The sequence below is a fragment of the Lemur catta genome, chromosome 14 (assembly GCF_020740605.2).
Source record: "Lemur catta isolate mLemCat1 chromosome 14, mLemCat1.pri, whole genome shotgun sequence".
In the NCBI taxonomy this organism is placed as follows: Eukaryota; Metazoa; Chordata; class Mammalia; order Primates; family Lemuridae; genus Lemur; species Lemur catta.
This window is the reverse complement of record NC_059141.1, coordinates 16,260,066-16,281,771: the sequence shown is the minus strand read 5'-3', so window position 1 is coordinate 16,281,771 and position 21,706 is coordinate 16,260,066. Positions and strand designations below refer to the sequence as shown.

The following is a 21,706-nucleotide window of genomic DNA, read 5'->3' as shown; positions in this document are numbered from 1 at the left end:
GACATCAGCTCTGTTCCTTTAGGCAAGTCACTTCTCTGAGGCTCTGTTTCTTTACCTGGGGACAACAGTGCCCCAGAGAATGACTTTGGAAGGTAAACATTCTGCTTTCTGCACTGGGAGCTAACAGGAGATGGAGAGCCCCGGACATTGTAGGATAATAATAACAATAGCCAACATTTATGTAGTGCTTGCTGGTGTTCTCAGCATTTTAGTACTGTATTAACTCATTTCATCCTCCAGACAAACCCATGGGCAGATACTGTTCACTCTAAGTCACAGCTAATATACTCTGTAACAGTATCAATAACAGTATCTTTGCCTACCCTCCAATGTAAGCCAAGATCCATAGCTATGAAACCCACACCCATCAGCTGTCTGCATAATATGTTCAAAATCAAGATCATGAGGAATGCACATTATGCTCGCTGAGGCCTGGAGAGACTTAGCTTGTGTAAGGTCACCCAGTGGCAAGTAGAGATGTGGGATTTGAACCCAGGCAGCCTGGCTCTGCAGACCTCACTTGTAACCGCTAAGCCATACTGCCCCTCTCTGAGGCTCCCAGGGGTCTCTTCCTTGATGTGATTTTTCTCTTCAGTTAAGTCCCTCTCACCTGCCCTACTCCTACCCCACAAGCTGCCGAGGAGGTTCTGAGGCTGCCTCGGGGGTGGCAGGAACTTCTCTGGCCTTGGGCAACCATGGAGCAAGATGAAGAGGCCAGTCACACCCGGCATCCAAATTCTTCTGCACCCAGACAGCATCTCCCAAGATGAACGCTGATGTTTCTCTAAACAGAATCTCTAAACATTTTCCACAGACCCCAGGGAAGGGGAGAAGCATCATTGAACTGGTTTTGTCATTATAAGTGCCATGGAGTCTTACTGGTCACACTAGCCTTCCCAGGGACATCTGGGGGACAAGGACAGAGCCTGCCCCAGCCAGGGCCTGCATTCCCAGCGGCTCGATGCTCGTTCACATTCTTCTGTCAGATTCTGGGCCTGTGCCTGCCATTTCTGGCAGATGGGACTGAATGCAGGTGGATTTCTCTTTAGGAAAACCTGAAATGCAAAAATATTGACATTTGAAGACAAATTGAGAAATAAAGAACTGATTAATCCACTATTGAAAAATACTGTGCAAGGCTCCTTTGTGTATGTAACAGGAGAGTCCCTCAGAGAAGTCATTTATTTTGTTTTCTGCCTACAAATACTGACCTCCAAAGATAAAGAGAAACATCAAGGGGTGATTACTCTGTTCCCAAAGGATACCTGGCCAAGCTCCAGTGAGTGCCCAGTGAGTCCTTTTGCATATACATTTCTCTTGTTTCTTATAAAACTTCTGCTTGGTGTGAAATTTCAAACAGAAAACAAAAAATGAGGAGAATGAAATTTCCGTATTACCCCCCTTCCACCTCCGACAGAGATTCTAAGAGGGTTTTGCTGCGGTTTCCTCCACAAGTGGATTCCAGTCCTGTGCCAGCGCTTTCTCTGTCTGACTCCATCTACGTGAATCTTTTCAGAAACACATTTTGTTGAGTAAAACCAGGAACACCCAGGACTCCAGCACTGTGAGATCGTTAACGTTTGTGGAGCAAAGAGCAGTTGCTGCTTCTAAAGCTCCCTGTTTGGAGTTCGAGGTTTCAGTGAGCTATGATTGCACCGCTGCACTCTAGCAAGGGCAGCAGAGCAAGATCCTATCTCCAAAAAAATAATTAGGCGCAGTGCCGTGGTGCACGCCTGTAATCCCAGTGCTTTGGGAAGCGGAGGTGGGTGGATCATTGGAGGCCAGAAGTTTGAGACCAGCCTGGGCAACACAGCAAGACCCTGTAACCACAAATTTTTTTTTTTTTTTAAATTAGCAAAGTGTGGTGGTATGTGCCTGTAGGCCTAGCTACTCGGAAGGCTGAGGCAGGAGGATGCCATGAGCCCAAGAGTTTGAGGCTGCAGTGAGCTGAGGTCACCCCACTGCACTTAAGCCTGGGCGACAGAGCTAGACCCTATCTCTAAAAAAATAAAATAAAAATAAAGCTCCCTGATTTTAAGCAGGAAACCAAAGTGACACAGAGATCTGGGAATGAGCCTTCAGAACGTATCTGAACTGCCACAAAATCTAAAACAACCACATAAACCATCTACCACCACCACCAAGCCTTTCTCGCCAACAGCCTTGCTTGGCTGCATTTAAATTTGTCTCAGCTCTGCTAGAGTCTGCGTCTTTCATCACTGTGTTTATTTTTGACAGCGAGGGGACACTGAACTGACAGTTGCGTGCCGTGTCTGCCGGTGGTGGGGTAATTTGTGTCTGTCCCCAGTGTTAGGGACAGGCCTGACACCCAGCCCCTCCCATCTCACCCCAGGGTCCCTGGAGAAGGGTGTTCACTTTCACTTAAGCCCCTGCCATCTGACTGAGCTGAGGCTCTTTCTCTTGAGCTGCCGGAGGCGTCATAAACAGAGTAATCAGGTTTCTGGAAGGGGCCTTGGGGCCTCTCAGGCTGTAAATAGTTTTCTTGTCCCTGCCCGAGATGCACTTTGCCTGTGAGTGTCCCCATAAAACCGCCTTGCAGTTTTCCCAGCCACCTTGGAGTTTATTTAGTACCAGTGCCACGGATGGGTCTCCCTGGCCTGGGACAACACACATCGTTTTTATGGTTTCTTTCTCACCAGGACCCTGCATGTCTGGGAATTTGTATAAAAAAGGAAACTGAGGCTCAGGGAAACAACTGTTTGTGGGAGACCAGAGGTTTAAGTCATAGGTTGCCCCCAGATTGCCGGCTGTTTCTAGAACATCTGTCTGCCTGCCCTGGCCTTCCGAGTCCCTGGCTCAGAGCACTCTGCTCTCCTGACCTCTTTGAGCATGAGGAGCAGTAATTGATGTGGCATCTGCTGCACCCCCTCCCCCCGCCGTTCCAGCTCTGTCGTTGCTCCTGTCCCCTCAGCAGAGGCCGCCTTGTGCTTTTCAAAGAGAGCAAAGAGCGGGAGACAGGAGATCTGGGTAGGTTTTGTTTTCTGGGTTTTTTCTTTTCTTTTTACAAATCTTCATTCTTTTTTCTTGTTGCAAAAGCAGTACAAACATTGTTTGAAGAAATTCTAACAGTATAGAAATTTAAAAAACAGAAAATCCAACTTTGCAGAGAAAACTAATGGCAAATGTCTTTTGCTATAAATATATCTCTCTCTAGTGTATGTGTGCATGTTTCATTAGTAAAAGTATATTTTTTTGCAAAAATCAGATAATGCCATATATAATGTGATACAATTTGGTTTTTTTTCTACTTAACATAAGTTACATATTTTACTCTACATAACATACATATTTTAATTGATTTCTGACATCTTTCCACATCAGAACATAAAGCCATATCTTATTTTGTAACATCATTTATTGTATTTACCTCAAGTTATCAAGTCTGTGATTGATAGATTTTTTAGTGGGACCTGAGTTTTAATCACAAATCTGCCACTGTTTAATTGACCACAGATTAAGTTTCTTAACTTCTCCCAGGCTTCAGTGTCCTCAGATACAGTGATAAGTGTGGACTGGATGACCTTGAAGCTTTAACATTTCATGACTCTAAAGTTTACAGACATGTCGAAGTTGCTGGGCAGGTGAACTACCCAAGTTTCATAGGCAATCCTGGCTCCAATAAAAGTAAATTCACTCTAAGTCAAAGCTAATATACTCTATAAAATATTTGAAAGTATCAGTAAAGGCATCTTTGCCTACCCTCCACTTAAACCAAGATCCATAGCTATGAAATCCACACCCATCTGCTATCTGCATCATATGTTCAAAATCAACATCATGAGGAATAAACATTTGTCCGTGTCTTTCCTCAGGTGGGTTTAGCACAAAACCAGCAGAGGCCCACGGAGTCTGTGCCCGATGAAATTAGGTCATATCCGAGAGCGATCAGGCCGGAGCACAGGAATGGTTTATTGAAGATCAAATCTACACTTCGTAGCACTAGGAAGCACTTTGAGAAACTTTTCTCACCCCACAGGCCTATATTGCCCCAAGCCAAATTTTTATTGCAACTCTGAGTTATTTGAACTTGGGCCTCTTCTTTGAACTCACCTGCACAGCCTGTTCCTACGTGCACCAAAGGGCATTGAAAGGTCTCAGAATCCTCATATACAGACAGGTCTGTTTGTTCCTTTTGCATTTCCACCCATCTATAAAAGATTTGTGAGTGAGTTAAGAGGTCTGGGACCCAGCCATATGAACCATTAGAAGCTGCAGCATCTGGTTTTAAATGAGTGGTCCCAGCCTGTGAAAATGGACCAGTCTAGGCTCCTGATCCCTCATGGGGCCATTCGAGGTCAGTGCTGGCCTGCAGGCAGGCTGCAGCCTCCCCCCAGACTGAGAAAGGATGCTTGTCCCTGGAGGCTGGTAATTAGGGCTTTGGTTGCAACCCCTGCACCTTCGCTCTCTTAGAGATTTGACCTTGGGCTGGAAAGTTTCAAGTGCATCTGTCACACGTGTGCCTCCTGGGAGCTGAGCAGGGAGAGCCCATCAACACCTCGATCTGCTCTTCTGTCCCAGAGCACATCTTTTAAAATTTATTTTTGGGTAAGTTTTAATATATTTCAAACTTACAGGAAAGGTAATAAGAACTCCCATATAATTTTTCTCAGATTCACTACTCCTTTACATTTTGCCCCACTTACTTTATCATTCTCTTTCTCATCTATTATCTGTCTGTCTATCTGTCTAGTCAGCTATGCATTTTCCTCTAAATCATCATCTGAGTGTAAGTTGGAGATGCTGTACCTTTTCACCTCTCTTTTGGCATGAACTTACTAAGAACACAGATTTTCTGGTTCATAATCACAGCAATATTTTTGTTTTCCCAATCCAGGATCAGTATAGCATATCTTTGAACTGTTGGAGGAAAGAAGGAGATAAACATTTATTTTAGGCACCTGCTGGATGCCAGCCATTGTAGCAGGCACCTTACATACATTGTGGCATTTCATCTTCTCAACAGTCCTGTGGAATCAGCTTTTTTTTTTTGAGACAGAGTCTCGCTTTGTTGCCCAGGCTAGAATGAGTGCCGTGGCGTCAGCCTAGCTCACAGCAACCTCAGACTCTTCGGCTTAAGCGATCCTACTGCCTCAGCCTCCCGAGTAGCTGGGACTACAGGCATGCGCCACTATGCCGGGCTAATTTTTTCTATATAGATTTTTAGTTGGCCATATAATTTCTTTCTATTTTTAGTAGAGATGGGGTCTCGCTCAGGCTGGTCTCGAACTCCTGACCTCGAGTGATCCACCTGCCTTGGCCTCCCAGAGTGCTAGGATTACAGGCGTGAGCCACCGCGCCCGGCCTGGAATCAGCTTTTATTCTCCCTGTTTTACAGACAAACAAACTGGGGCTTGGAGTAAGTCAGCAACTGGCCCACAGCTAGTCACGGGGGGAGCAGAGACATAGACTTGGGGTCTGTCTGATTCTCCTACTGCCCTGACCCTGGTGCCTGTTAAACTAGAAAGCTTGATCTGAGTCTGCTCTCGGAGAGGTACCAGGCCTATGTGTCTTTAGTTCGTTTGTGTATCATCTCAACTCTTGCTGGGCACCATGGCAGCAGAATTATTCATAAATAAGGGGCTGGCTGCTTGGAGCTCATCTTCAGTAAAGATGAGACCACCACCAGCACAGACGAGCACATCTGAAAGGTGAACATGCTTGTGAATGGATGCACAGTTAAATAGCCGATCACACAGAGAGGGAGGACAGACATTACATTCATTGGGGCAGGGAGTGGGAAAGACATGGGTTTCCTGTTTATGCTGAGCACATTTAGGGAAAGTTATCATTATCCTGGATCTTAGGGTTTAGCTTGGCAAGACTTCTGGGAGGAGTGGAATTTTAAAACTTAGAGCCATATAAGCATAGATATTTTACATCTGGAAAGGATTATAGACATATAGGTCACCTCCCTCATTGCAGACATTGGGAAACTAAGGCCCAGAAGGGGAAACTAGTTTGTCCCTGTTATGTACATTATCGGTGGATGAGCTGGGGTGTGAACCAACCCAGGTCTTCTGGCTTCCAGGCTGATGTTCTTTTTCCACTAGGAAGTCCTAAGCTTTTTGTACCCCAAATCCGCTTTCATCATTTACTGCTACCCCAAGCAACCACTGGCCTACATTCTGTGTTTGGAAAGATTTTATCTGCCAGAGTACTTGTATTAATGAGTATTTTAACGAGTGACCCATTTTTATTAATGAAAGACACAGATGCACCAATTAGACTTTCTGATCAGCCTAAGATCTAATCAGTGTTAAAAGAAAAACTTAGACGAATTAAATTTAACAGACTTGATTGAGCAAAGAGCGATTTGTGAATCTGGCAGCCCTCAGAACGAGAAGAGGCCAGAGAGCTCCGCTCCGCCACGTAGGCAGCATTAAGGACGAGAACGGAGGTGAGGTGCAGAAACAGCTTGGTTGGTTGCCCCTCCTTGTTGCATTTGCCTTATTTGAACACCGTCTGTCTGATGAGTTGGCTGCCGGTGATGGCCTGAAGCTCAGCTGCTGTGACTGGCTGAGACTCAGCTATTTGTTACAAAAGTGTACTCCTGAGTTAGGCTTTCAGTTAGTTTATGTACTAAGTTAGATTGCAGGCCATTATGTAAGGACTCACAGTACCGAGGCATCCTCAGGCCAAATTTAGTTTAACTTAACACCAGGTTACCACATCAGTAAAGAAACTCAAAATGTGATCTCAACTTGGGTTTTTGAATGTCAAAAATAAACTTATCCCCATCCTCCCTGTGAAATCATTACCTTCAAAGACACTTAAAGGCTTATTAGACAACCCAGGTTGTGTGAATTACTATAGAGCATCACACGGCTTATTCAAAAGCACTCAGGGTTGTGTCCCCAAGGTACAAACTTCACTCTAGATGTGCCACCCAGGGACCTCACCCCCCATCCCTCTCTCCGTTACCATTCACATCTCCCATAGGGCACAGGGCACATAATAGCCATGTTTATATAATCCATTTCAAGAATAGAACAGAATACACCTTTTGTGAATCAAATATGGTTTTGAGCCTAAATTGAGTTTGATGACAACAAAAAGATATTTTATTTTAGATCAATGGCAGAAAATAATTTGACCAGACTATCCTAAATAAAATAATGGCAAAAGAATATAACACATAAAAATTAATTTCTTTCTAACTAGATAGGATTTACCACATGCCCTGCGGCCAGACACATCACAAAGGAAACTATTAACACAAAGATTCTCCAGATCTGTGACTCTCAAGGTTTTCATTTCATGGCTCACTTAGAAAATGATCCACTGAAGTAAACCGGTTAAACTGAAGAAGCTGGTCCTGGTCACCCTTGGCCTTCAGCCCGAGGGATCAATAGCTTGGTACTGCTATTACCCACTTGCAGGTCACTAGTTGGAAACCTCCAAATTAATATTAACTGGAAGAAAACTAAAAATCTCAGGATTATCTTAATAAATGACAACAAGAGCATCAATACAATCCGATTTCTATTTCTGATTAGCATCTTGGGGAAGAAAGCACTCAAGAAAGGTATTGTTATAATTTGAGTGAAAACCTTAACTAGACTCACTCATTTGAGTGCTTTTGGTAATGACGTCTACAGCATGAATACTTCTGTTCTTTGGTGGCTGGCGGCTGCCAGGGGGTTTATTCTTTGGGAGGCGTATTCCACTGCCCAGCAGCAGCAGTTGCTGTGCTGCGCTCAGATAAAAGCCTCTTGAGTCTGGAGGAGAGAATGAGAGAGGCGCTGGTCCTCGTGCCCGGTCACTAAGCAACTGGACAGGCCAGGAGTGGAATGGACCCAGAACCGCCGCATGTCTGCTCTGCCATCCAAGCAAGCACACATTAGCCCAGACCAACCACAGCAGAGTCACATGGCGCAAAAACGTGCCCTGCTAAGAGGAGACCTGGCAGAGTGCCTGGCCTCGGCCCTCCTTGTGATAAACTCGGGACCAGCCCTATTTGAAAGCTCAGCTGTGTCTGCATCTGTATGTGAACCACTCACCCTAACAGGAGGCAAAAATACTGCCTCAAACAGCCCTCCTCCAGTCACCCCCGCAGAAGGGCTCAGCCTTGCTAGGCAGCTCCAAGTCCCCCAGCTTATGGACAGTCCATTTGCACTTTAGGTGAGGGGGTGCTCTGGGGAGCTGCCTGAGCCACACACCGAACCCTTGCTCCCCTTTGGGAAAGTGCTTAACCTCTGAGCATTGCACACGGGGTGTCTGAAAGGGGCACTTGGATTTCTGCAGTTCAGGGCTGAACCATAAAGGGAAACTCTTATTGGCTCTAATTGTTTACAGCCCCAGATGACACAAATGAGGGCTTTTCATGGTAGAATTACCCAAGTATTAGCTCTTGTTTGCGAAGAGACCTCAGACTTCCTCCCTGCATTACCTTAGCAGGGTCAGACCCACATCAAATGTAATTAGATGTTGAAGTTCACTTTATCATAGAAAATGGTGATTATGCAAATGTAGGCTGTGCTATTATTATAGAATGTGTTTCAGGTTTGGAAAATTGCATCCTTCTCTTCCACATTGGATTAGCCTATAGTTACTAATTCTTGAACCTCCCGGAGATTCCAGACTGATTAAGGTTTGCACAAACCAGACACACTTCCTCCTTCCAGGAGCTTTGATTAGGGTCAGGTCTCAGCTTCCAAATTGTGTTCCTTAATGGGGCCTTTGGGACAGACAGGTGGGGGGCACCAGGGTGTTGGACCCCAAGATTTGAATAGAACAGCTCCTCTTTTATTTGTCGAATATACTGGGCTAGTGAGCAAGCTTTATTTGGAGAAAGGATTTCAAGCTAAAAATGTTTTGCAAACCACTGCCCCAGACCACAGGTTGTTACTTGTAAATGACAATGCTTATGTATTAGATTCCCACAAACTTTTCTATGTTCTTTTTTCTTTATTGTAATTTTTAAAAATTGTAAGTTGGGCAATATGAGGAATATATGAAAAAGGCTCAGTGTATCTCTTCTTACTCCCTTCCCATTCTGTTCCTCTGAAGATGACCAGCACTGACAGGTTGATGTGTATGCTCCATGCCTATCTCTGTCTGTGCTGATAGCATTTTTTATTGCAAAAAAAACTCAAACTACAGAACAGTAGAGACTAGTACAATTAACCACTGTATACCCTTCACCCAGTTCCAATAACTGTCAAAATTTTAACACTTGCTTTATCTATTTCTTTCCCATATGTTTTTGTTTTGTTTTGTTTTGTTTTCCAAAAATGGGATCATAGTACACATACTATTTCCTTGGCAACCTGTGTTTAACGTAATCTGTCTTAAAAATTATTCCGTATCAGCACATTTACCTCCTGCTTGCAATGGCTAGGTAGTTTTCCATTGTATGCTTGATCCATCATTTACTTAAATATTCGTCTATTGTTGGACATTCAGGCTGTTTCCAAAATTTTTTGCCACCTCAAATGATTGCAATAAATGTTCCTGTATATGTCGGTGCTTTACATATTGGTGCTTTTATTTCTATAGGATAGACTTCCAAAGGTGAGATGGCAGGATCATAGGCTGTGTATATTTTAAGTATTATTTAATGTTGCTAAAGTATATTCTCAAAAGGTTGTAGTTTTTCAACCTTCCACTGGCAACATAGGAATATGCCCACCTCCTCCTATCCTGCACGGCCCTGGATATTATTGCTTATTAAAAATATTATTATGTGCACTGCAGCCTGGGTGACAGAGCAAGATCTTGTCTCAAAAAAAAATTATGAATCTTTTTTTGTGAAGAGATGGCATAAAATTGGTATTTTTGTGCGTCTGTGAATGGATTCCTTTTCGTCGTTAATATTGTAAATTACAGCTTTGCGATCACTATCTGCCATTAGCCATTAGCAATGTCTGGAATAGAGGAGAAGAGGGAACTGTCTTTTGAAGACCAGCCACTGCTCTTTGTTCCCACTAGTTTGCGCAGCGGAAAGGTGCCGGCCGTGTGGTGCACATCTGCAATCTCCCTGAAGGAAGCTGCACTGAGAATGACGTCATTAACCTGGGGCTGCCCTTTGGAAAGGTCACTAATTACATCCTTATGAAGTCGACTAATCAGGTAGGTTGGGGCCCTTTCGCTCCAGTATGTTTGGGATAGACCACACATTGGTGAAAGGGAATTATATAATTTTTTAAAAAGAAGCTATTCTTAACACAAAGAGGTGATACATAGCTGGCCTTCTGTTAGCATGGCACAGAGGTTTTTGTTGGTGATGTTTTGTTTCTCCTTGTTTCACCCTACCCTTCTTGTGATGGGCACAGGCCTTTGTGAGTTGCCTAGAGGTGAGGGGAGGTGCTTTGGAATGAGGTGCTCGTTAACATAAAAAAGCTAATTGGCCCCCCAAATAGAAACCTATGGACTTGAGTCTGTTCACTGTGTTGCCAGCCCCCTGAGCTAATGCTATAGTCTTATCTTCTAAGCTTATCATATCTGATGGCCTATATTTTGAGCCAGCCAAGAACCGGGGACTGGGTACTTTTACTGGTCCATGGTGTCAGTGGGTGAGGCCCATGGATCTCCCAGCAGGAGAGCAAGTGGAGACTAAATATGTTTGTCTTCATTTTTAAAGTCAGAGGGGGATTTTATACTCCCAGTGGTCAGAAATCAAAATATTTTCAAAAATATTTTTACTTAGGCTAGGCATGGTGGCTCATGCCTATAATCCTAGCACTCTGGAAGCCCAAGGAGGGAGAATTGCTTGAGCTCAGGAGTTCAAGACTAGCCTGAGTGAGAGCAAGACCCTGTTTCTACTAAAAATAGAGGAAAAAAATTAGCTTGTCAACTAAAAATAGAAAAAAATTAGCCAGGCATGGTGGCACTCGCCTGTAGTTCTAGCTACTGGGGATGCTGAGGCAGGAGGATCACTTGAGCCCAGGAGTTTGAGGTTGCTGTGAGCCAGGCTGATGCCATGGCACTCTAACCTGGACAACAGAGCAAGACTCGGTCCAAAATATGTATATATTTTTTTACTTTATGAATCAGAGGAGCAGGCACAGGAGGAATTCTTTTCTTAATTAAGGCATAAACTTTGGAGACTCAAAGCTACATCAGATCACCAGTGGTCTCCCTCCATCAACCTGGGATAGACTACTCAGTCTCTTTCCTACTGCTCAGAAATTCTATCCTGGGTAAATGTGCAAAATTCAGCTTGCAACATTAATGCAGTGAGATTCCTTAGAGTAGTATTATTCCCATTTGACAGGTGAGAGCCGGAGGTGCTAAAATGTTTATATCAAGAAAGAGGCACTTAAGAAAGCTGGCAGAATTTGACATGAAACCCTAAAGAATCTTGACTTCTTAGTCGCCCACACTTCTGCCATAGACTGTGACAACATGGAGAAAAGCCATAGACTGTGACAACATGGAGAAAAGCCGTGCATCTGAAATTCAGAACTAAATATGGAGGAAGGAGGAGGAATGAGCTTGTTTAGTCCATTCAGTTCAAGGAAATGGGAGAGTTAAGGGCTCAGATTAGGGCTCCCCTGTGACAGACCACGTTTCCCTCTCGACAGACAGGGGCCAGAATCAGTACATCGTCAGTATGGCGCAAACCAAACAAATCTAAGAAACAATGACAGCAACAAATTTGCCATAGCAGCTACTGGGGTAACTGACAGGTCAGTCAAAACGGTCTATTTGGAAACTCCCTGTAGACGTAGATGGAATGGAAAAGCCCATTTCTCTGTAAGTGTTTTATCAGAACAGTTAAGTAAATAAGAAAGATACTGTGTGGAAACATAACCAGGTGTTTTCCTTTCTCTTTAACTCACGACATGACCCTCGTTCAAGCCTAGGAATTTGTGAGTCCCTGAGTTTTTGAGTATATTTCTTTCTTTATAGGGAAAGTGAGAGAGCACATAACCAAGGCTGGTAGTCCTGTCTCTTGCTGTCACCACCACCCAACAGCAAGTTTTGTAGGGGGTCAGGCCAAGGCTACACGTGCAACAGCTCCCTCTGGGATCAGTGGGTTCATGCACCCTCCCATCCTGGAGGGGCTTCCATAGCATGATGTAGCGTGGGATGGACATAATAATTAAGAATAATGTTTTATAACCATGAGGATCAGGAGAGGGGCCATCTTATAATGAGCTCTTTTGGTGAAGTTAATAAAAAGTTCTCTTTGAACAGATGAAATCAAAGAGATCTCTTCCTTGTACTGATTATTTTTCCCTTTGCATTGAAGTGTGAAATACATAACTCTACAGTATGTAAAGTACACTAATCTTAAGTGTACAACTCCTTTAATTTTTTACATGTGTACAGCCATATTAACACCCAGGCCGAGACATAGACCATTTCTAGAAGGTCAGAAGGTTTCCTTATGCCCCTTCACAGTCAGTACCCCACCCCACCCACCCCAGAGGGAAGCTCCGCTCTAACTTCTATCATCATTTATTAGTTTTGTCTGTTCTTGAACTTATATATACATGGAATCATACCTTGTACTGAGTTTTATTTAGGAGCATTAAAGTCAAGTCCAATATGTGTCCCTTCCTTTCTTTCTTAGGCCTTTTTAGAGATGGCTTACACAGAAGCTGCCCAGGCAATGGTCCAGTATTATCAAGAGAAATCTGCTGTGATCAATGGTGAGAAGTTGCTCATTCGGATGTCCAAGAGATACAAGGAATTACAGCTAAAGGTAAAAGCATTCTCTCCTTCATGCAGCCATTCAACAAGCACCAGCTGAGTTTTTCTTACTTGTCAGGTACTGGCTTAAGTGCTGGTGGGAAGGAGAGGACAGGAAAAGATTTAGAAATTCCTCACTGCCTTTGAGGATATCACTTGGGAAGGCGAACCATCACAACATGGCAAGCAAAGTGCTCGTTGAGGTAAATGCAAAATGCAAAGGGATGCTCGAGACTACCTGGCAGCTGAGGAAGATTTTCCAGGGGAAGATGTTTACAGGGAAAGTCTTGAAGGAGGAAATCAGAAGGGAAAGGTGGTTGCTTCTCAGTAGTGAGAGTTCCAGACGTAAACACCTGAATACAACCTCTTTGCCTACCTATACAGGCCTTCAGTAAGTTTTTTGTCCTCTGTTAACCCACTATATCTCTTGTTCTCTCCTCTCCGTATTTATGTCTTAAGCCAGCCCCATAGAAGTCCTTCTAAGCAGCACTTGACTCAGTTGGCCACTGTCAGAACTTACGGGTAAATTTAGATTATTCCAAACCGGGCTTTGTTTTTGTTTTAGCTTGTCTACACTTCTTTCTTTGCTTTGCTGCTTTTTTGTTTTATTGTGAAGTATAACATACATACAGAAAGTGGATAATTATATATTATAAGATTTAAAAAGTCATAATAGGTGAGATCTCATAAATACCGTAAAACTACCATCAAAGTCAAGAACTAGAATACAGACAGCATGCAGAAGCCCCTGTGAATCCCTCCCCATGCTCAGGCCTCCCTCTCTGCTCTCCTGACTTGGAAGAATACCATTTCTGTGCTTTTCCTTATAGTTCTACCCCCTATATGTGCCTCCCTAACCATTATCGTTTAGTTTTGCCTGGTTTTGAACTTTGTATGAATGGAATCACACTGTGTTCTTACAGATCTTGCTTCTTTCATTCAACATTATGTCATCCATGTTGTTGGGTATGTCTATTTCTTTTCATTGTTATGTAAATTTATGTTGTATGGCTATACAGTTTATCCATTCTATTGTTGATGGACATTTGGATGGCTTCCACTTTTAGGATATTAGGGAGAATGCTAATATGAACCCTTTCAAACATGTTATCCTGGTACCCATGCACAGGAACATATAACTGGAGGTACATAAATAACTAGGATTGGAATTGCTGAGTCGTAAGGCATGCTTACCCTCAACTTTACTAGATGATAGCAAGCTCTTTCCAAAATTAGTTGTCCCAAATTTATACTACTACTAGTATAGTATATGAGAGTTTTCAATGGTCCAGATTCTTGCAAACACTTTGTCTTGTCTGACTTTTTAATTTTTGCCTGTCTGGAGAGAGTATAATGGTTTATCATGGTTTTATTTTTTATTTTCCTGATTACTCATTGAAATTGGGCACCTTTTCTTATGTTTATTGGTTATTCCATCTAGATATTCTTTGGTGGGAAGTTTCTTTTCAAGTCATTTGTCCATGCTTTTCTTTGACATTGTGTCTTCCTATTGGTTTGTAGGCATTCTCTTAACTGGAGCACTTAGTACATTTGGATTTATTGTAATTAATGCTATAGTTATGTTTAAATCTACCCACTTATTTTGTGCTTTCTTCTGTCTCATTTAATAGAGATTTTTCCAGTTCACTTCAGCTCATTCCACATTTACTTGGGGTCCGTTTTGTTCAAGACTCATAGTCTTTAATCTGCCTTCAAGGTTGGAGTCAGAAGACAAAGGCTCAGTGATTGTTTCTAACTAGGACTAGTATTCTGACAAGTCTATATATGTAGATTGGTACTATGTCAGCCAGTTGCCAAAGTCCTGATTCTGCTTTGCTTGCATTATTGCCTCTGAAGTTCCTTTGCCAACAGTTCTGCTTCAGGCAGAACCTAGCTTTTTTTCTTTCTCTCTCTAATGAAAGCATATTGCTTCTCTCAGACAAGTAAAAGATCCCGCCCCATTCTGTACCTAGCTAAAATTCCTGTTCTCCTGGATTCTCCCCTGGGAGCTAGAATTGAGTTTATGCTTTGAGTTCCCAGTGGAGCTTTGGTCTCCAAATGAGACGTTGTTGTAAGTTTCTAATTAGGATAAACAGCACTAATCAGCTTCTTAAAGTATCAAGGCATAGTAATACTTTGCCAAGGGGGATGGTTTGGGGTGGTGCAAAAACCATGGGTTACAGAGGTCAGATAGTCAAGTTCGCATTCAGCAAATGTTCACTGAGAGCCCACTGTGGGTGGAACTGGGCCAGGTGCCGTGGATATAGAGGTAGCAAGCTCGTGAGGAACTTGGTCTGGTGGAAGGAAAAACACGTAAACATAGATCCATCAACAACCATCCTGTGACCTATGTCAGATTGGAAGGTGCTGATGCCAACCTAGCGCCTGCCCATTCCTGCTTTGGTGAGCTTGGACAAGTTGCTTAACCTCTGTGAACCCCAGTTGCCAGATCAGGAAAGGACTATACCTTGCATTCTTTGGCTTTAAGCATTTTTTTCAAACACTATCTTTTAAGTCTCATAATCACCCTACCCTGTAGGTGCGTAGCAGTAATTATAAGAGTACAACAATAATAACAATAATGTGTACCTTTAATTGTGTCCTTGTACTCTGGGGTGAGTACCAAGCACTTTACATATATTAACTACTTTAATTTTGACGTCAGTCCTGTCAGACAGGTATTATTATTTCAATTTTACAGATAAGGAAACTGAGGCTAACAGAAGTGCATCAGTAATTTGTCCAGGATCATATTTGGTTACTGGAAAAAAGGTGATTAAAACCTGGCCCTGTTGGGGTTTTTCACTGTATCTGCGTCATTGTAGTGTGTTATCATGATTTCCATTGTCCATGTGAAAAAACGGAGAGAAATCAGGTAATCTGCTTATGTAGTCAGGAAGCAGCAGAGATAGTATCCTAACAGGGTTTCTTGAGCTTCAATACGTGTGCAAATCACTTGGGGCTCTTCTTAAAATGCAGCTTCCGATCCAGTACGTCTAGGGCGGCGCTGTGATTCTGCATTTCCAACTGATGCTACTGGTCCTCAGAGCACACTTCAAATAGAAAGAGTCTAGAACACATTGTTTTCTGGTCTTAGTATGGGTTTTCTGCTCCATAAGGTGTCACACTGCCTCTTAGGGTCATTGTGAAGGTCACATGGAATAACATGAAAGCATCTTAAAACATGTTTCCACTACATAGTAGCACATGCTTTCTGGTCCCTATGTTGATATGAATCAGCTATGACTCTCTCTGCAAGTAACAGAAATTCATCTCAATTAAGCATATTGGCTTAAGTTAAAAAAAGGAACTTATCCGCTCATGTAAATGAAAAGTCCAGGAGTAGCACTGGTTGCAGGTACAGCTGGATTCAGGGCCCAGATGATATCATTCGGACCTGTTTTCTCTCCACTCTGTCTTCCACCCTCGTGGCTCTGTTTACTGGGGGCTCCCTGAGGTGGGCCTTAGCAGCCCCTGGCTCTCTCCTCTAGGTGGCACGATGGCCATATAACTAAAAAACTGTGGCTTTTTATCCTTCCATTTCCTTCAACGAGAGCCAGAGTTTTTCTAGAAGTCCCTACAAATTGGACTAGCTTAGCACATGCACACGTCCCTGAACCAACCTCTGTGGCCAGGGGTGGGCCGTGCTGTGACCGGCTGGGCCTGTACCGCCTGCTATATCTTGAGAGCCACGGATGGAGACTCACCCAGACCTGGAGCAAGATTGGGGAGGAGCAGCTGCTACCAGAAGGAGGGAACTTGGCTGCTGGGGAGGTAGATGGCAAACACCGTGTCCACGTTTATCTTTGGGCCAGAGGGGTCACCACGTCGGGTCCCACCAGGATTGGCAGAGGTAGAGAGAAATTTTGATGCTCTTTCTCCTCTAACTTTACCTTTTGCTTACCAGGCAAAGTGCAAGGAGAGAAAAGAGACATTTTAAGGTATTTTTCATCTCTTATCTTGAATATTTCCTCATGCATGTATCTTGTATCCCCCCATGCGCCTTTTTTTTGTGGCAGGGGTTCTATTCATCAAGGTATTTGGGGCAGAGCTTTTCACATAATAGATGTTTGATAAATATGCAGAATGAATGAAAAAGAGAAAATCTAAAAAATCTAAAAAGTGAGCGTTTTTCTTCCTGTAGACCTGGACAAGAAGATTAGAATCTTTTCTGGGTTGTTCTATAGCGACTTCTCCAAAAAGTACAAAATCATAATGTCTTCCATGCAGAAGGGATCTTGGAAAAATTTAAACCAGTATTCCCAGTCACTGCATCAGAGAATCATCAAGAGTTTTTGGGTCCTCTTACTCAGAGCTTCTCATTCAGTAGGTTTGGGGTAGGACTGAAATTCCCAGGCAGTTCTGGGGACAGAGGGCCTGGTTTCAGAGCTACTGGTCTTTCCAGCCTCCTAGCTGCAGAGAGGACCGCTCGCCCTGGGAATTAGTCTTGTGAGTGGCCCATGATGCTCTCAGTTAGGAAGATTAAATGGGTGAATTAATGATGGAGGGTCTTCTCTATGTGAGACATGGTACTAATAGTTACAGTGCATAGGAGACATGGTCCTTACTTGGGGAGAGTGTATTCTCTAACTGGGGGACAAGCTGTTCTTGTGCAAAATCATACAAAATTTAAACAATAGTGCATAAGGACAGGAGCTACTAGAAGTTCAGTGGCAAAAGGCAGTGTGACTTAGGTGTGTTAAAAAGAGAGATTCCTGAGCAGGGCCGTGAAGAAGGGGCGAATTAGCTACACAGAGAGAGGGTTTCCAGGCAGAAGGAGCAGGGTGAGAGAAGATGTAGAGGCTGGAAGCCGGGTAACGTTGAAAACAGTCAGGGCTGCTTTGATAGCATCTGACTCTGATGAATTCTGAGCTCATCTGGAAGGTTTCAGCGTCTTCCCAGGACTCTTGAGGTATGTAAAACAGCTGTGGAGCTGTCAGAGGACATGAGACTCTCCAGCAGCTCCTTTTGTGTTGGCCAAGCACTCTGTGACTTTCATTGGCGTAGCCTGCCATGCCCTGAGGCTGCCGGTGGATGCCAGATGGGCCTCATTAAGCCACCTTTATAGGTGGAAAAAGTGAGTCTCCCACAGACAACAAGCCCTGACCCTGGGTGACCCAGCAGTTGGGGGCAGAGCTGGAGATGCTCTTCCCGGGTCGAGATTCCAAGTCGTGGTCCCTCCCCTGAGTGTGCCAGCACTTTCTTAGGGCTGCACAGGGACTTGGAATCTCACCCCTGTGTCACGTGTTGACCGTGACCATTGTGGATGGTCCCCTGTGGGGTTTTTGAGCTACATCAGTGTCATCCTAGAATGGATGAAAAGATATGACATCTGGGACTTGCTTCAAAATAACCTAGGGGGTGGGGAGAGAGGGTGGGGAGTACAGATGCAACAGGATTGGTGAGAATCGTTGAAGATGAGTAATGGATTCTTGGGGGTTTGATATACCATTCTCTCTACTTTTGTGTATGTTTAGAATTTTCTACAATAAAAAGTTCCCAAAATTTTACCATAGACCTACTCTATTCTCTCCCATTTCCATTTTTCTGAGATGATTATAGCTTTGTTTCACCTGCCTCCTTTACACTGTAACCACGGCCCAAGAGGAAGGTTGAAAGGATTTTCTTGGGCCTTTGAGAAGTCAATTCTATTATTTGAAAATCTTTGTCCACTTCTGTCCCATTCTCAGATGGCAGCTGGCAGTTGTTCCCGAGAGCGCCAGACAATTTGCAGTTATCACTTAAAACAGCAGGACTGACCCCTCTGGTCCTCAGAAGGGTCGTAGTGCCTGTGGTCACTAGCCCAATGTAGTATTCGCCGCAAACTGTCATATTCATTCCCTGCAGCCGCATCCCTCCAGCCGGTCACCTTAGAACAGGCATTGTGGAGCACCTGTCCCATGCCAGGCTCTGTGCTGCTGCTGCCTGTATGAAGATCAATGACCTGGGGCCCCCTCACTGGGGACCCAGGATCTGAATAGAAGTAACTGCCGAGGGCACTGGGCTGGGAGTGACCGCAGGAGGAGGGTCTGTGCTTGGGAAAATAAGGGGCAGGGGAACATTTAAGCCAAGAGACCCTTTTAGCCCCCCAGAGAGCACTCTAACTGTACCTCTTTGACCCAGGGGACTGCATGGGTCACTAGAGGAGGTTTCCATCTGTGGTATCTGATTGGCCTGCTCTGTCCCTCACCAAAGGGGAAGGGCCTGGGGGTGTTGTCTGTGATGTCCAAGGTGCAGAAGGGACCGAGAGCTCAGGAGTGCCTCTGCCTCTGACACTGGCCTGCCCTGCTCCCACCCCCACTCGCCCTGGGTAATCTGCAAAACCTCGGCCGCTCCCCGCCAAGGCCATCCTCCTCCCAACCTGGGCTTTCCAGGGCCTGCGCTGGAAGGAACAGTCAGGAGGATGTGAGGTTCCAGAAAAGCAGAAGAAAACTGGGACCTTGGGGATTCTTTTTACAACAGAAAGTCCACATCCAACCTCCTTGGGGAATTTTTATTTTTATGTTCTAAACAGTTGCCATGGTACATTTATCCCAGTGTGGGGAGATATTCTTTAGCCTCTACTTATTCCAGCTTGGCAATGCAAGCCACAGGTTGGGGACCCAGGACGTGGTCTCCTGGGTGACAGCAAATCTCAACACATAGACTTGGTCCGGTGGCTCGCACGAGCTTTCCATGCTGGCCTGCGTGGAGGCTGTGCTGCGGCGGGACCAGCCACCCCAGCCTGCCTTTCCCTTGATGATACAGTGGCTGGATTCCATTGTGTGGCCCAAGGTGTGCAGGCAGGAAGAAGACCACTCAGTGAGATCCACTATCATGGTGTAGTCACTTCCACATAAGCCACCTTCTACCCCAGTGGAGTGATGAACAACCCTGGCTAGAGGCCTGGTGGTCTGAAGCAGGGTGGTGGGGTGGAAGCAGCAGCTTTCTTCTCTGCCCAACATCCTTGGCTTGGCCTTGGGTCGCTGCTTGTGGTCCAAGATAAGCAGTTGAGGTGCTGGTTGCCAGTGCAAGTCTTGAGTGATCTGGTTACTTGTAGGTGGCTTATAGAGGGTCCACCTCTATAGCTCCAGTTTGACGTAAGGGCCATTTGCCAAAGTTGCAAGGTGCCTTTTTGGGTGGGCATCCTGCCCAGTGCTAAGTTCCTGGGCCTTTTCTTGAACAGGGGATTGTCTGGCTTCTTGACCACCGACTCCCCCCAAGCACAGGGGTAGGAGTCATAGCCTCCTCTCTGACTTTCATTACTTTTGCATCTGCAGCTAGGCTTGAACATTTCATATCTGTGTCCCAGCCCTGACCTTGCACCCTGAAGCTGCAGGCAGCTCCTTCTTCATTCTGGCCTTTCCTCTGTGCTCTTCCCAGGCCAACACTCAACTCAACGGTGACAGATAAGCAGACAAGCCACTCGGAGCGCTCAGACCAGTCTAGTCCCCGCTGGATCCTGTCTGTGCAATGAGATCTCTAGTGTTTGTGTGACCCTTAAGATTTCATGATTCTTTGTAAATGACGTGGGGAAAAAATCAAGGCTAAAAGAGCCATTGATTCAATGTCTTAATAAAACTCTATCAAGAGTTGACATTACAGACTGAGGGTTTCTGGAATTGTTTATTAAAAATCAGCTTTATTGCAATATAATTCACATACCATAAAATTCACCCTGCTCAATACATGTTTATTGAATGGATGAATTCTGAATTCTGCATAGTCTTTTAGAAGATACCCCTGCCCTGTCTTTGTGTTCCTGAATTTCTTTTCGTAATCATTTATTATTTACTTTTTTGTTATTCTGTGTCCATTCTGGGTTTAGGAAAGGACTTTGGTTGGGATTTGGGGGTGAGGGTTGGTCCTATCTTGGCACAGCCACCACGTAATGACCTCTGGACAGGGTGAAGCCGCTGGGTGCCCACCATTCTCAGGTGTGAAACGTGACTCCCAGCCTCTGCTGCCCAGCTCACAGGTGGACTTTGAGCACCAGCTGACCCTGTGGGTGAACACACTGGAGTAAGGTGTTGACGGAGGTGTGGGGTGTGGAGAGGAACTTGGAGTTAAAATGCCTGTCGGCTGGTCCTGATTCTTTTAACTACCTCTGTGACCGTGAATGTGTCCCTTAACCCAGCACAACTCCAGGGGTCACCATCTGCATGGGACACAATGTGGCTGGTGACCCTGGAGCTGTGCAGGGCAGAGATTCTGCCTCAACCTCTCTGGGTCTCAGTTTCCTCACATATAAAATGTGGAGGCTGCATTCAATGATCTTCAAATCTGTCCAAGTTTACAATGCCTGCCTTCCTTTTTCCTTCCTTTCTTTCCCCCTCTCCTCCCTCCCTTCTTTTCGTGTTTTAAATATTTTTTTTTTTTTTACGCGGGTAGAGGTGGAACTTGGGTATTATAAGCCAATGCTGCTTGTCCCCAGCGTATGGACATGAACACCAGGCTCCTCCCGTCCCCAGCTCGATGGACCACTCAGTGTCCTCTGGACCGGCCAGCCTTACCTGTTCAGCATTATACTCATGCTCCTCATCCCTCGGATTACACTTTTTTTCCTTCCCCACAAAGGATGGGCGATGAACCACCCAAGTCAGAGCTGCTTCGCTCTGGTGTTTGCGAGGCCACCTCTGACCTGATGGTGATCTCTCTGACTTTGCTAGAAACCCGGGAAGAACGTGGCTGCCATCATCCAGGACATCCATTCCCAGAGGGAGAGGGACATGTTCCGGGAAGCAGACAGGTGAGGTCTGGGCCCAAGTCTCAGGGCAGGTTCTGGGCCGTTGAAACACACTCCTGTTTCTCATTCTTAGGGGGATTTGAGTCACACTGTGCCCTGCCCTTGATCCTGCCCCATCCATCTGCCTCTGGGCCCAAGTTCCCCACGAAAAGCACCTGTCCCGTCCAGAAGTGCTGCTCAGGTTAACCTTAGGAACACGCGAGACTCTGGGCTTCCCCTCAGCTGCTCCTCCTTTGTTGGAAAGAGAGAAAGGAAAGGGTCTGTTAGTATTTGCCCCTTTGGGGCAAGTCTGCGCTCTCAAAGTCTATGTGCACATGTGCG

General features: G+C 44.8%; 1 protein-coding gene across 6 annotated transcripts in view; it reads left to right on the top strand.

The window, feature by feature from the left end:
• The window catches only part of RBM20 (RNA binding motif protein 20), a 169,146-nt gene that overhangs the window by 122,704 nt on the left and 24,736 nt on the right, over nucleotides 1–21,706 (top strand). For all 6 annotated transcript variants that reach the window (XM_045568069.1, XM_045568068.1, XM_045568067.1 and 3 more), the window contains exons 6-8: nucleotides 9,952–10,092; nucleotides 12,542–12,673; nucleotides 21,309–21,388. In XM_045568069.1, the coding sequence (XP_045424025.1) occupies nucleotides 9,952–10,092; nucleotides 12,542–12,673; nucleotides 21,309–21,388 (353 nt within the window). The remainder of the gene's footprint in view (nucleotides 1–9,951; nucleotides 10,093–12,541; nucleotides 12,674–21,308; nucleotides 21,389–21,706) is intronic.